Source organism: Coregonus lavaretus (assembly GCF_964263955.1).
Source record: "Coregonus lavaretus genome assembly, chromosome: 28".
Taxonomy (NCBI): domain Eukaryota; kingdom Metazoa; phylum Chordata; class Actinopteri; order Salmoniformes; family Salmonidae; genus Coregonus; species Coregonus lavaretus.
In genome coordinates this window covers 9913799-9927207 of record NC_140015.1, presented here as the reverse complement: position 1 = coordinate 9927207, position 13409 = coordinate 9913799, and the positions used below count along the sequence as shown (strand labels likewise).

General features: G+C 40.9%; 1 protein-coding gene across 1 annotated transcript in view; it reads right to left on the bottom strand.

Moving 5' to 3' along the window:
• Positions 1-13409, bottom strand: part of LOC311103765 (syntaxin-1B) — a 63236-nt gene that overhangs the window by 12014 nt on the left and 37813 nt on the right. Inside the window, exons 2-4 of the mRNA XM_084145416.1 lie at positions 12408-12482; positions 9677-9776; positions 4619-4693 (exon numbers count right to left, since the gene is read on the bottom strand). Of these exons, the coding sequence (XP_084001542.1) occupies positions 4619-4693; positions 9677-9776; positions 12408-12482 (250 nt within the window). The remainder of the gene's footprint in view (positions 1-4618; positions 4694-9676; positions 9777-12407; positions 12483-13409) is intronic.

Genomic DNA, 13409 nt, shown 5'->3' with positions numbered 1-13409 from the left:
TTAGGCTTGCCATAACAAAAGGATTGAATGCTTCTTGACTCAAGACATTTCAGTTTTTAATTTTATTAATTTGCAAACATTTCTAAGAACATAATTCCACTTTGACATTATGGGGTATTGTGTGTAGATCAGTGACACAAAATCTGAATGTAGTCCATTTTAAATTCAGGCTGTAACACAACACAATGTGGAAAAATTCAAGGGGTGTGAATACTTTCTGAAGGCACTGTAGGCCATTTTCAAAACGAGAAGTTGCTTTTTAGGGGCAGTCGCTCTTTAAATCAAAATGTGTCAAAAAGGAATAGATTTCCTAAGTCTGAATCGGGCCCATAGTGTGTTGCTGACCACAAACCAAACATTAAACCAAACCACAAACCAAACCAGCTGTGTTCTAAATGTGATGTAACTGTGTAAAATGCCCTTGGTGCATTTCATTTGGATTGACAAAACAGAGAAATAGCAGGATTTTGGGATGTCAAAATGTCAGCTTATGAAATACCATCTCCTTTTGAACAAATGCAATGTTCCCAAAACCATAAAATATTGATCACAAACAAGACATTTGGGGGATCCTGCCAAGCCCCTTTTAAATAGAGGCAATGTCCTTAAAAAGCTTTTGGAAAAAAAGGTAATTCCTGATACATATTTATGGACAAATGTTGGGTTTCTCACAACTACGAGATAATGTGATACCCAATATAATATATTGTGTACTGTATGTGATTATTCAAACATATTTTGTGTATCATCGTTTTACATTGGTTTTCTTTCTCTCTCTCTGCGTGACCTTCCCCAAGAGCATTTCCGAGAACAATAAAAAGAACATGGACAAATGTTGGGTTTCTCACAACTACGAGATAATGTGATACCCATTATAATATATTGTGTACTGTATGTGATTATTCAAACATCTTTTGTGTATCATCGTTTTACATTGGTTTTCTCTCTCTCTCTCTGCGTGACCTTCCCCAAGAGCATTTCCGAGAACAATAAAAAGAACATGGAGAAATAAAAGAATGTCAAACCAAAGCACCAGACGTAACGACCTATTATATCACCTATAGTATAACATTTGCATTTGTGAATCATCTATGTAGGCTTTATAAAGGCTTCATTAAGCTTCATAAGATTGTCAATGTAACTGCGCAACCGCTCCTCACAATATCTCCACCTCTTAACAAAGAGTTCCCCTGTTATATTCCAGATGAATTGTCTCACCATATGGCACATCCTCTTCCTGTACTTTTTCTTTATAACTGTGCGCCCTGGTCAAAGACACAGTGCTCCGTTGGTGTCTCTATAAACTAGGCCCACTTTGGAACCCACCTTAGATCAATAACAAAGGAGATTTCCATATTGCTGATTGGATGCTTTGTTGCTGCTGCATGGTGCCCAGATGCCAATGTCCCATCACCGTTCATTACCTTTGATAGAGGAAGCTCTCTCTCAGCATCAAAGTATTTTGTGATGCAATTTAGAAGAAACAACCAGATGAGTGGGCATCTTCTAGATTATTGGACTAAAATAAAGAACGAAGCTAGAGGAATGTGACTCAGCACCACTGAGTGAGCGGTTTCCTATCTGTCTTCAGAGGGAGCTTATACTTCAAAGGAGATTAGTCCAAAACTCCTACTGGTATATGAATTCACGCCCCAAAATCAGACCTCTTGTGCACGTTTGTATAGTATCTTAGTAATGGTCTATCAGCAGCGAGTGGGTTGACAACTGAGATGTTTGCCTCGTGCTTCAGGTTTATTGGTCTCAACTACATATAATAAGTATGATTTGTTTTAGTTTGTGTCTCTGAAATGATCGATTTAATGTTTTGTATTCTTGACCTATCTTTGCTCTTGTATCTTGTGTAGTGCACCTGTGGTAATGCGGATAATGCAGGGAATGTATTGCGTATTTACCCACAGCATCTATGAGGTCATACAGTATCTCTCTATGATGTTTTCCCTATCGTTGCATAACATCCTGACCAACCTAGAGAATCTACAGTATAGTTGAGTATCTATCTATAGTGGTGGATATACGGTTGGTCGGCTACCTAGCTACAATACACTAGTGAGGCACTTCCTCTGGCTTGCTTTGTCATGACTCAGCTGATTTGCATAATAATGCCAAGGGGGTCTCCTTAATGTTAGGGGTTTGCCTGTCTTTCAGTAAATATCAACACTCTACTTGGCTGGTTGAAAGGTCATTGTGACGACCCTCCCACTCTGTCTGCCGTCTTCTCTCTCTTTGCTCTTGTTTCCTTATTAGGATGCCGGTGGGCGGAGTTGGGAGGGTCGTCAGCTACATGGGAAACACCTGGGCTTGGGTGTGTCCCAGGATAAATGGACCTCTTCCACATTCATTGGGGAGACTCTCTCCATGCAGACACCTTTGTTGATTTTTGTTGTGGTATTTTTGTGGCTTGTTGGTTGTTCGCTTTGGCACCTTTCAACACTTTGCATTATAACCTTTTATGCATGCATAACACTCACTTACACTACTGCTTACTGATTACACACACCATTTTCAATTGTACTTACTTTACTTTAGTTAAATAAACATATATGTTGGTATTCCTTGTCTCCCTTTTGTTACGAACTTTGAGCCGGTTCGTAACATCATTGATCATTGTTGTTCTGTTGGTTAAATGCTTTGTCTGACTGGATGAGACAGGAGCTGCTTCTCTCTCTCCTGGACTGCAAAGCTACCGCATGACATACAGTACAAGGAAGCAGAGTAGTAGCATAGCATAGTGTAGCGGTCGCCTGTAAACCTGAGGCGATCTTTCAAACGAGGTCTGATGAAAAATTGGGAATTTTTTTAGCACTGTGTATAATGCAGCTTGGCATTCAATTCATCTGAATGTTATTACCTTTCCTGTACTGATGCTGGTTTAATGCACTATTCAGTGTACTGGGAGTCTGAAGAGGTTGCTTCTTAATTTACGAACTAGACTTGTGAGCAACAGTAAATGGTAGTTCTTACATTGTAAAAAAGCATTTTCAATAAAAAGTTATTGAATCACATGAGGCACAAGAGAGTATTCCTAAGAAGAACGCAAAGCCTAAAATATAAATTGCTACACCATCAAGTCCTATTACAGTTTTTAAAGGGCATTTGTCAATTCTCACTTTATTAGTTATTAGAAAACGGTGAGCAAAGCAACTTATTGCTCCTAAATCCTGGCGTCAACTGATATGCGACCTGACATGCTGCCAGTCTGAGGCTGGAGGCAGAAGGCGTTTGGATGACAAGAGTGATGTCACCTCCATTGCGGCTTTGTTTTTCACAATATGCCCCTTGGGGGGATCTCCAGAGACTACCTATTTTCTACAGCAAAACCCCCAGAAGTATATTCTCTGTTCTCTACTGTACGCGTAACAAGGCAGCTGATGGGCTGATTTAATTGCCAAATGATTGGCATATATTCACGTGTTCACAATGGGTAGGGTTGAAATGTATAGTAATGCTACTGTAAAAAAATACATTGAGAGTTACCTGACAAATTCTGCAGTTTTTTCTGCATTATGTTGAATCAAAGAGAATCCAAGATTTTTGTATGCTCTCTGTTTTGATCTTTATTTCCTACTAAATTAGATCATAAATCTACCACACGAGAGAGACTATTGTATTAACAAACAGTCTCACAGATAAGGTTCAAATAAACACACACACTTGCTACACTGTAGTATGTTCTGTATATTCAACGTATGCAAATATTTGTCTGTATATTCGAGATACAAATGTAAAATGAAAACATGAAAAGCAGATCCACGTTCGTAAAGGACAAAAACAGACAGACCTTGTGGGTATTGCAATTATAGACGGATATCTACCATCAAAGCTATTTTCAGTGTGCATGTGCATGTGCATGTGCATATGCGAGTGTGAATGGGATATGTGTTGGGGTGAACGGTTGGTTGGAACTCCCAGATAGATGAATTCAGGGCTCGACCGTCACACATTAATGCAGCAATGTCCTTGAACCATCATGGCTTGAATTGTTAACTCTCAATGCAGTTAACATTTATCCCCTTCAGCTTTGCTCTTAGCTATAACTCTCCCCTCATTAAAAATACAATTGTTGGAGATGATACTCTGACCCCAGTTGACTATTGTCCTTAACAAAAGTCCCTGAGACGCTCATTTGACGAAATTGCAGCGGGCCAATAGATATAGCGAATATATTTATTTTTATCCATCGTAACCATTTTGTTTTATGATGTTGGGCCTGAAATCATGGGGACTCCCTTGAGGACAAACACTCTCTGATTTAAGGGGCTGATAAAGACTAAACAGTGTCTTGTGTTTTTATTTGCGCTATAGAAATCTACTGTATTGCCGTTACATAAATGTTCTTATTAGCTTTATCTGACCATCAGTGTTCTAGTCAGGTAATCTAATAAAGCAAGTGTTCTTGCTCTGAGCTAGTGTTTTAGTAGCGAGTTCAGTATGAAAATTGACAAAATAAATAGGGTAGGTTTGACATAATTTCCTTCATAGCCAAGAGGTTATAATCTTGTGTTCAACATCTAGCTGAGGCGTGGACAACTTAACACCATGCAGTATTGGTGTTTTCCAGTGTTTCACACAACATTTTCCATTTCCATTTTATATTTACCTTTTAATTTTGAGCGAACTTTATTGGCTGTCTTCTTGATGTCAGCTGTGAGGTCCTCCAACTCCTGCTTGGTCTCTGAGATACAGATAGAGAGACAGAATTATGCCATGCTCAACATTGTGTTTCATGTTATAACATTATATCAGTTTATTATCTTGACGAAGAATATGGGATTGTGTAGGTTGGAATGGATGAGTGTGTGTGACAGTGTTTTAAAGTCAGTATGTTAATAAGCCTTTGTGTGTGAGTGTATGTTTGTGTCTATATGAGAATGCACTCATGCATGAAACAGTGCACACTGTGTGTGTGTGTGTGTGTGTGTGTGTGTGTGTGTGTGTGTGTGTGTGTGTGTGTGTGTGTGTGTGTGTGTGTGTGTGTGTGTGTGCGTGTGCGCGCGCGTGCGTGCGTGTGTAAGGCTCAGCTGCAGTGTTTGGGCTGATTTATTACCGCTGCAGTGCCATTCATTCAGTCAGTTTCCAGCTCAGCCCTTTCTGTCTCTCCTCCTCTCCTCTCTCCTTCCCACCCACCCACACACTTCACTTCCTACCTCATCCTCTCCTTCCTTCACACCCGTAATTCCCTCAATCACTCCCTTCTCTCTCGCCCATCTCCGCAAACACCGCAACACTCTCATCTAGTCTAGTGCAAAAGTCTGTTTTCCAGAGCACTCCACTAACAAGAGGACTATCTCCTAACACATCATTAACTGGTAATAGAAACTCTTATGCATAATTTGTTGATCTACAACAAATGTATAACGTCTACCCATGATTATACATAACTAATGAGTTAACTGCCGGCATGTTTCTCTCATGTTGTAATTTGGCTGTTGGCTCATTAAGATAGTTTGTGCTTTACCTAAGATAAGAGTTTTCACGAGAGTGCAGCACCTACATCCGCTGGTTGAGCTTAAAACATGGGCCTTGTAGCCTCGTACTGTTTTGAAACCCTTTTTTATAAGAGTGTAGTTTGGCTATATTGAGAGCCGGAAATGTTTAAAATAAATAATTCAACACACAAAAATAATATAATTTAAAATCACATTTTGTGGTCGAAAAGGATATTCATCATACACAACAGTAGGCTACTAGAGTGATACAGTGTTCTACCACAGCTCTACGTCGTTATTACAGTGGGGGAAAAAAGTATTTAGTCAGCCACCAATTGTGCAAGTTCTCCCACTTAAAAAGATGAGAGAGGCCTGTAATTTTCATCATAGGTACACGTCAACTATGACAGACAAAATGAGATTTTTTTTCTCCAGAAAATCACATTGTAGGATTTTTAATGAATTTATTTGCAAATTATGGTGGAAAATAAGTATTTGGTCACCTACAAACAAGCAAGATTTCTGGCTCTAACAGACCTGTAACTTCTTCTTTAAGAGGCTCCTCTGTCCTCCACTCGTTACCTGTATTAATGGCACCTGTTTGAACTTGTTATCAGTATAAAAGACACCTGTCCACAACCTCACACAGTCACACTCCAAACTCCACTATGACCAAGACCAAAGAGCTGTCAAAGGACACCAGAAACAAAATTGTAGACCTGCACCAGGCTGGGAAGACTGAATCTGCAATAGATAAGCAGCTTGGTTTGAAGAAATCAACAGTGGGAGCAATTATTAGGAAATGGAAGACATAAAAGACCACTGATAATCTCCCTCGATCTGGGGCTCCACGCAAGATCTCACCCCGTGGGGTCAAAATGATCCCAGAACCACACGGGGGGACCTAGTGAATGACCTGCAGAAAGCTGGGACCAAAGTAACAAAGCCTACCATCAGTAACACACTACGCCGCCAGGGACTCAAATCCTGCAGTGCCAGACGTGTCCCCCTGCTTAAGCCAGTACATGTCCAGGCCCGTCTGAAGTTTGCTAGAGTGCATTTGGATGATCCAGAAGAGGATTGGGAGAATGTCATATGGTCAGATGAAACCAAAATAGAACTTTTTGGTAAAAACTCAACTCGTCTTGTTTGGAGGACAAAGAATGCTGAGTTGCATCCAACGAACACCATACCTACTGTGAAGCATGTGGGTGGAAACATCATGCTTTGGGGCTGTTTTTCTGCAAAGGGACCAGGACGACTGATCCGTGTAAAGGAAAGAATGAATGGGGCCATGTATCGTGAGATTTTGAGTGAAAACCTCCTTCCATCAGCAAGGGCATTGAAGATGAAACGTGGCTGGGTCTTTCAGCATGACAATGATCCCAAACACACCGCCCGGGCAACGAAGGAGTGGCTTCGTAAGAAGCATTTCAAGGTCCTGGAGTGGCCTAGCCAGTCTCCAGATCTCAACCCCATAGAAAATCTTTGGAGGGAGTTGAAAGTCTGTGTTGCCCAGCGACAGCCCCAAAACATCACTGCTCTAGAGGAGATCTGTATGGAGGAATGAGCCAAAATGTGTGAAAACCTTGTGAAGACTTACAGAAAACGTTTGACCTGTGTCATTGCCAACAAAGGGTATATAACAAAGTATTGAGAAACTTTTGTTATTGACCAAATACTTATTTTCCACCATAATTTGCAAATAAATTCATAAAAAATCCTACAATGTGATTTTCTGGATTTTTTTTTCTCATTTTGTCTGTCATAGTTGACGTGTACCTATGATGAAAATTACAGGCCTCTCTCATCTTTTTAAGAGGGAGAACTTGCACAATTGGTGGCTGACTAAATACTTTTTTCCCCCACTGTATATATTTCAAAACACAAGAGCAGGCTACAACACAAAGCCATTTCAGTTGAAAGATTTAGCTTTTGCCCTCTGACAAAAAACCCTGAACACTTATCTATAAGGCCTTTACCTATAAGGCATTTTATGTGTGTAAGTGTAACTGGATATAGATTACAACTAAATAGCTTACTAAATATTTTTGGCTGATGTGTATTGTCTTCTGTTGATGGATCCTCCCTGTCCTTGTGTACACCCTGTGTGTGACGTGATAAATGAATTCTATGCTCAACTCAAATGGAGTGATTCCTTGGGATTTCACTATACATTATGGAGATACCCTTCGGCCATGATTGGAGAGGGGCATGAGATTTAAACATGTCCCGTTGCCAAGTCCAAGTGTGATTCTTCACTGTACGAATCACAATTCATTTGAATATAGCAAAGTGTGACAGTGCAATCTGAATAACTACAGGGTTGGGTTTTGGGTTTCCAACTGATGAAAACTGAAGATGGTTTTTCTACACGGATTTCTTCAGTAAGCAACTACACTTCTCAGCATACATTATTCAAGGAGGTACACTGGAATGCATTTTGTATCATCCACTGACTACCAAACAGCATTTGGAATGGCTTGACATAGGGAGAGGCCAAAGTTAAGCATTTGGTTCATTTTGAGAACATACATTTTAGATTAAGCTAGCATACATGACTATAATAAAAAACAGAACAGAAACAGAAATATGCCGGCAATTCGGCAGGGACAACATACATACTGTCTGAGTTGGAATATTTAATATAATCAATAATTACAGTGAATCTAAAGATATTACTTTGATGTGAATATATGTAAGCAATGATCTTGTCACAAAGTAATGTCCCAAATGACCAGATTCCCCATATTTATCACATAAAGAAATCAGACAACATACACACACATAGCATAGCAACCACATACTTACTAGTTAAACCACCTGGTAACTAGTAACCAATTAGCTCACTCACAAAAACTGAACTCCGACAACTAGTCCCCTGGAGCAAGTCCTTCATGAAGCATGTATGACAAGAAAAAAAAGGAGGGGAAAGAGGGGGAAAAGGAACGAAAGACAAACAGAAAAAGACAGAAACAGTCCAACAACGTAACATAAAATGCACATGTAGAAATTCAAATCAAATATTGAAATCATAAGGCAAACAAATTGCATGCAAAAACACATTGAGGAGCTACAGTAAAAGTGATTGTGCAATAAAAGGGATGTGAACGTGTGAGAAAAGTAAGTGAAATCTGAAGGATTCCGTGATGAGGGTACAGTAGGTATCGTGCCACTGCCTGCCCTGAGACTCTGGGTTAACCTAGACTAGAGGTTGTCTGACAAGGCCTAACATTAGCAATGAAACATTCATTCACTCCAGTTGAGTCACTAGCAGCCTGGGTCACTGTGAACTCTAAAGACCATGCTACACTCATCTCCCAACAACCGCACGGCCCTATAGCAGCACGGAAACAATGAAGGGGCCATTTTCTGAAACGTCTTTCATTGTACGTTCTTGACTGATTGTGGCATTTTTTGGGCCCTATTGGGGTTTTGACAAAATGCCAGACAGTCATCAGGGCCTAAAAGCAGTGGTTGAAAGTTAACAGGATTTGATTTCAATCAAATTATTGGAGAAAATACCATATTATTTAAATATTTACACACATCTTCATGTCTGTTTTATACCATACTCATAAGTGCTATGATTGGTCATACTTTAGTGCTCTTCTTTTTTTAAAGCTTGCCTTGAAACAACTTCATTTCATGTTAGGGCAAATGTGTTTGTGTTGTATTTATTGACCGTAAGATAAAAATGTGTTATAATAGTGATAATATTGTCACAATAAACACAAACAAAACTTTTCATTGAGTATTCAGTGAGTGTGGTGGTGAACCCTTGTCAACCAGTGGGTGGAGTCCCACCCTTGCAAAATAATTTGTTCAGTCGTGTGTGTGTGTGTGTGTGTGTGTTGGCCGGTTCTGTGTGCGTGGGCCGGGTGTGACTCAGTAAGAGATGTGTGGGTGGGGTCACATTCACTGGGTGCGTGGGTGGAGTATCTCCCACAGGTATATAGCCAGGGTCACACACACACTTAAACCAATCTGTCTCCGCTATCCTCAGGCTCCTACTGACTCCCCCTCACACAGACCTGAAAGGATTTGATAAACTGGAAATATATGACATTTTCCGTCATATCACTTCTACCTATCCAGTCCTGTCAGTGCTGCAAGGTGGAGTTCATAAGGACTGAGGGAAAGCAGTGTGGAACTGGTATGGAATTGGGCCCCGTTGTAAAAGTATCCATTCGGGCTCATGGATGTGGCTCGTGGCCACCAAGACTTACTTTCGTCAGGGTTGGGCGCTGCCAAGATGGCGCTATGCTGCTTCTTGACCTGCTCCACATCTTCTGACAGCTTATCTATACAGACTCGGATCTCTTCCACCTGCACAGGGAGTGAGAGGAGGAGGCAGAGGCAACATACATGAGGGCTTAATTCTTATACTCTTTAATTAGCTGTGGTCTAAGAGGCATTCCCGTTCTAGTAATTCTATTTCTATGGAATCGACCAACCACAGCCACCCATGGAGAGGATGTGCGTACAGCGTGGGAGAGCTGAGGCCTCTGAACCTCATCATGGATAGGATTACCTCACACAGTCAATCATCGATTGACATGACGACCCAATGGAAGCACTTTTTGATGGGTGGGAGAGCAGGGGAATCTCCATTGGACCACATAAATCAATTATTGACTGATAATTATAATCTCTGCTGGTTTAAGGTTTGGAGGCTTGATTCTTAGCCATCGTTGGGGGAATTGTATGTTATTTAGCCTAAATGGTTTTCACAGCGAGACATGTTTACATACATTCTCTAATACCTTATTACAGTATTAGCTATATCTCGTCAAGTGTCGTGGATCAATATCTCTATCTAACATTTGTATGATACAAGATGGTCGCTGTTTTAATGGTGGGTGTTCAAACTCCTCCAACCCCACAGAATGTGCAGACGCCCCTGCAGATAATACATTTCCAAGAACTTCTGACTATCCCCTGAAAGCCTGTGCAAAGTCAGACTCAGCAGCCTGACCACACATTCTGTATTCATTCCACCCTCCATCTGAATGTGTTATGTAATCCAAATCCCAATACAGACGTGTCAAAGGCAGAACAAGTGCCCCTTTTCTTGGCAATGTTTGTGTATATGCGGATACTTTTGCATTGACTGTATGGATATCAGTATATATGTGCTCTGCATTCCTATTAATTCTCTACTCCATTATTAATAGTTATTCCTATTGTTCTTCCTAGGGGACAGAGCGTTCAATGGCAATGGCTTGTGAGCTACTTCCTCAACGAAGCTAAGGCATACTGAATCAATTCATGCTTTATAGTGAATCATTGTTTAGCCTAGATTGAGCCAATTCCCCTTCCCCTATAGTGTTCACTTAATAGTTTTAGAAGAGAGCTTTGTAAAGCAGACAGATTCGTTTTCATTAGGACGGAGGAGTTGAGCCACGGCCCATAAGGTAGTGAGGAGCACAGCTAAGCCAAGCTTAATGACTGCACCCTGCCTGCAGCAGCAGAGCTCTTCAAAGGCAGGTGTCCTCAATCCCAGCTAGCCCCTCAGGGCCCCACCAACAGTGTCTACTGGTTCTCTCTCCTCTTGCTTCCTGCCGCTAATTTGATCAATTCCTAGCCAATTGATTGGCCAGAGAGTCTGCTCACCTAGTCTAGCAGGCTTGATAAGATGCTGATCAAAAGACAAGGACCAGAGTTGGGGATTTTGTTTGCGATTCTTGGTACTGTATTGCAGATAACTGTGTATCTGTTCAAGGTTTTTGCTTTAAAAGCCTTTTCATAGAGAGAAAACAATTCCTCTGTGTAAAAAATGGAGGCCGCGTTCTGAGCGTCTTACACAAATAAATAGACTACTGGAAATTTCAAGCCACAGATTGTCTGTACTCCCATAAATGCTGGGACATTCTGTAGCCATATTGTCAGACATCCAGGGTGTTAATGTCTTCGGTAAGACTTAACACTTAGCGATAAAGAGTTCTGGCAGCATCTCCAAAGTATAAAATATACCTCCACTGATAGAGTTGATGGATTCACTGCAGTCTTATTGTCACGCCCTGGCTCTGGGGACTCTTAAATGTTGAGCCAGGGTGTGGATTTTCATTGTTTAGTTTTCTATGTTTTTCGTTCTAGATCGTTTATATCTATGTTGGCCAGGGTGGTTCCCAATCAGAGACAGCTGTAGCTCGTTGTCTCTGATTGGGGACCATACTTAGGCAGCCTTTTGGCATGTTAGTTTTGTGGGATCTTGTTCCGTAGGGTTTTGTGTATAACCTAGGACTTCACGTATTGTTTGGTTTATTGTTTTGGTTCGTGTGTGTACTTAATAAAGAATGTACGCTTATCACGCTGCGCCTTGGTCCGCTTCATCTGTCGACGATCGTGACAATTATTATGGTAGGAAGAACAGTAAGGTCACTCAATTTTGGCATATTAGGCTAAACAAATCACAAGAAACCCAGCGGGAGGGACTTAAAAACTGTTACATCCATAAAACACCAAACATAATGTTGCTCTATTTGCATATCCTGCCCCTCCTCCTTTTCCTCTCATAGCATGTTGTGTGTCCTTGTTGTTTAGGATGAATGTTGAAATAAATGATGCTTAAGCACTTTCAATTTTGAAAGATAAAGCTGAAAGGAGCATGACCTGGAGGTAATGTAGGCCTATTTCATTTTATTGTTTTTACATTATGTGGCCTGTTTTACCCCCATAATGATATAGCATTAATACACTGCACTTGGAAACACTAGTAAATGGGTAACACGTAAAACAGTAACACCTTAACTTTAGAGATATGGCACTTATAAGGCATTTAGTACCAGTTAATTGCCAATTATTACATTATGCATAGACCTTAATTAGCCATTTTGCCCCCTTTTATTAAATATGACCCGTAGATGTGTGGATACAGGAACTACCAGGTTAAGTTTGTAATAATGGTTCTTAGGATATTTCTCATTTCTAATATTTCAGTTGTTTTGTTGCACTGACCTGTTCGAAGAACTCATCCATGAAGTGATCCCGGTCAACCTGGACAACTTCTTCATCATCATCACTGTCCTTAGCCTGAAACAGAACAAGTGAAACACAACATCAGTCCCCCATGCACTACACTGGCATATTGCTATTTATTGTTGATTGCGTATTTGTGACCTGTGCAAACCGCAGATAACACAGTACCACACTTGGCTGTAGATCTCTCCTAACTGTTGGAAGGGTAAGGATGGAAGGGTAAGGGGTAAGGATGGAAGGGTAAGGGGCAGAGAATAAAAAGGGAAACGCTTGTATCCATACTGCTTGGTGACATGAATGGCAGCCATTTTAGATAAAGCCACAAAAAAGGCTTTGAAATATGTGTGTAATATTTGCGCTGTCACTTCAAACAGTTCATGATATGAAGGGAGTGACCCTTGAAGGGAGTGAAAGGAGTGACCCTCAGCTTCTTACACAAACCCTTACACAAACGCTCCTCGACTTAGAGCGATGCGGGCTGTGTGAACTGACCTCAACGGGGTCAAGGACTAAGAGACAGTGAAAAAGAGAGGCTCTATACGAAGGTGTTGAAAATGGCAGCAGAATCGATGGAACAACTTACATTTGCGCTAAAATAATAAAGATGTGTCCTTCTTGTCGCGCTTAGCGTTGATGAATTGCCAGAGGCCCATCGAGAGGGCCTGAGGTGTGCAGTGTTGGCAATGTGGAGTGTGGGCCGTCTGCCATAGGGCAGCACACAGCTCATTCTGTTGAGGATATTATGGGCACTACAAATTATACACCCAACGAAAAAGGTGACACCAGGCAATAGATAGGCCAGAGATAGATCACCGCTTGTGTTTGGTGTATGGTCAAATTGATGAACTGTTTAGGCAACAGCTTGATGGGTATTTTGCCTATTTGCGCCAGAGAAGAGCATAGTATTTATGTTCAATTAACAGACAAGCAATAACAGCAAGCAGCAGTTAGATCTAGGGCTCTATTTAATCCATAGTGCTG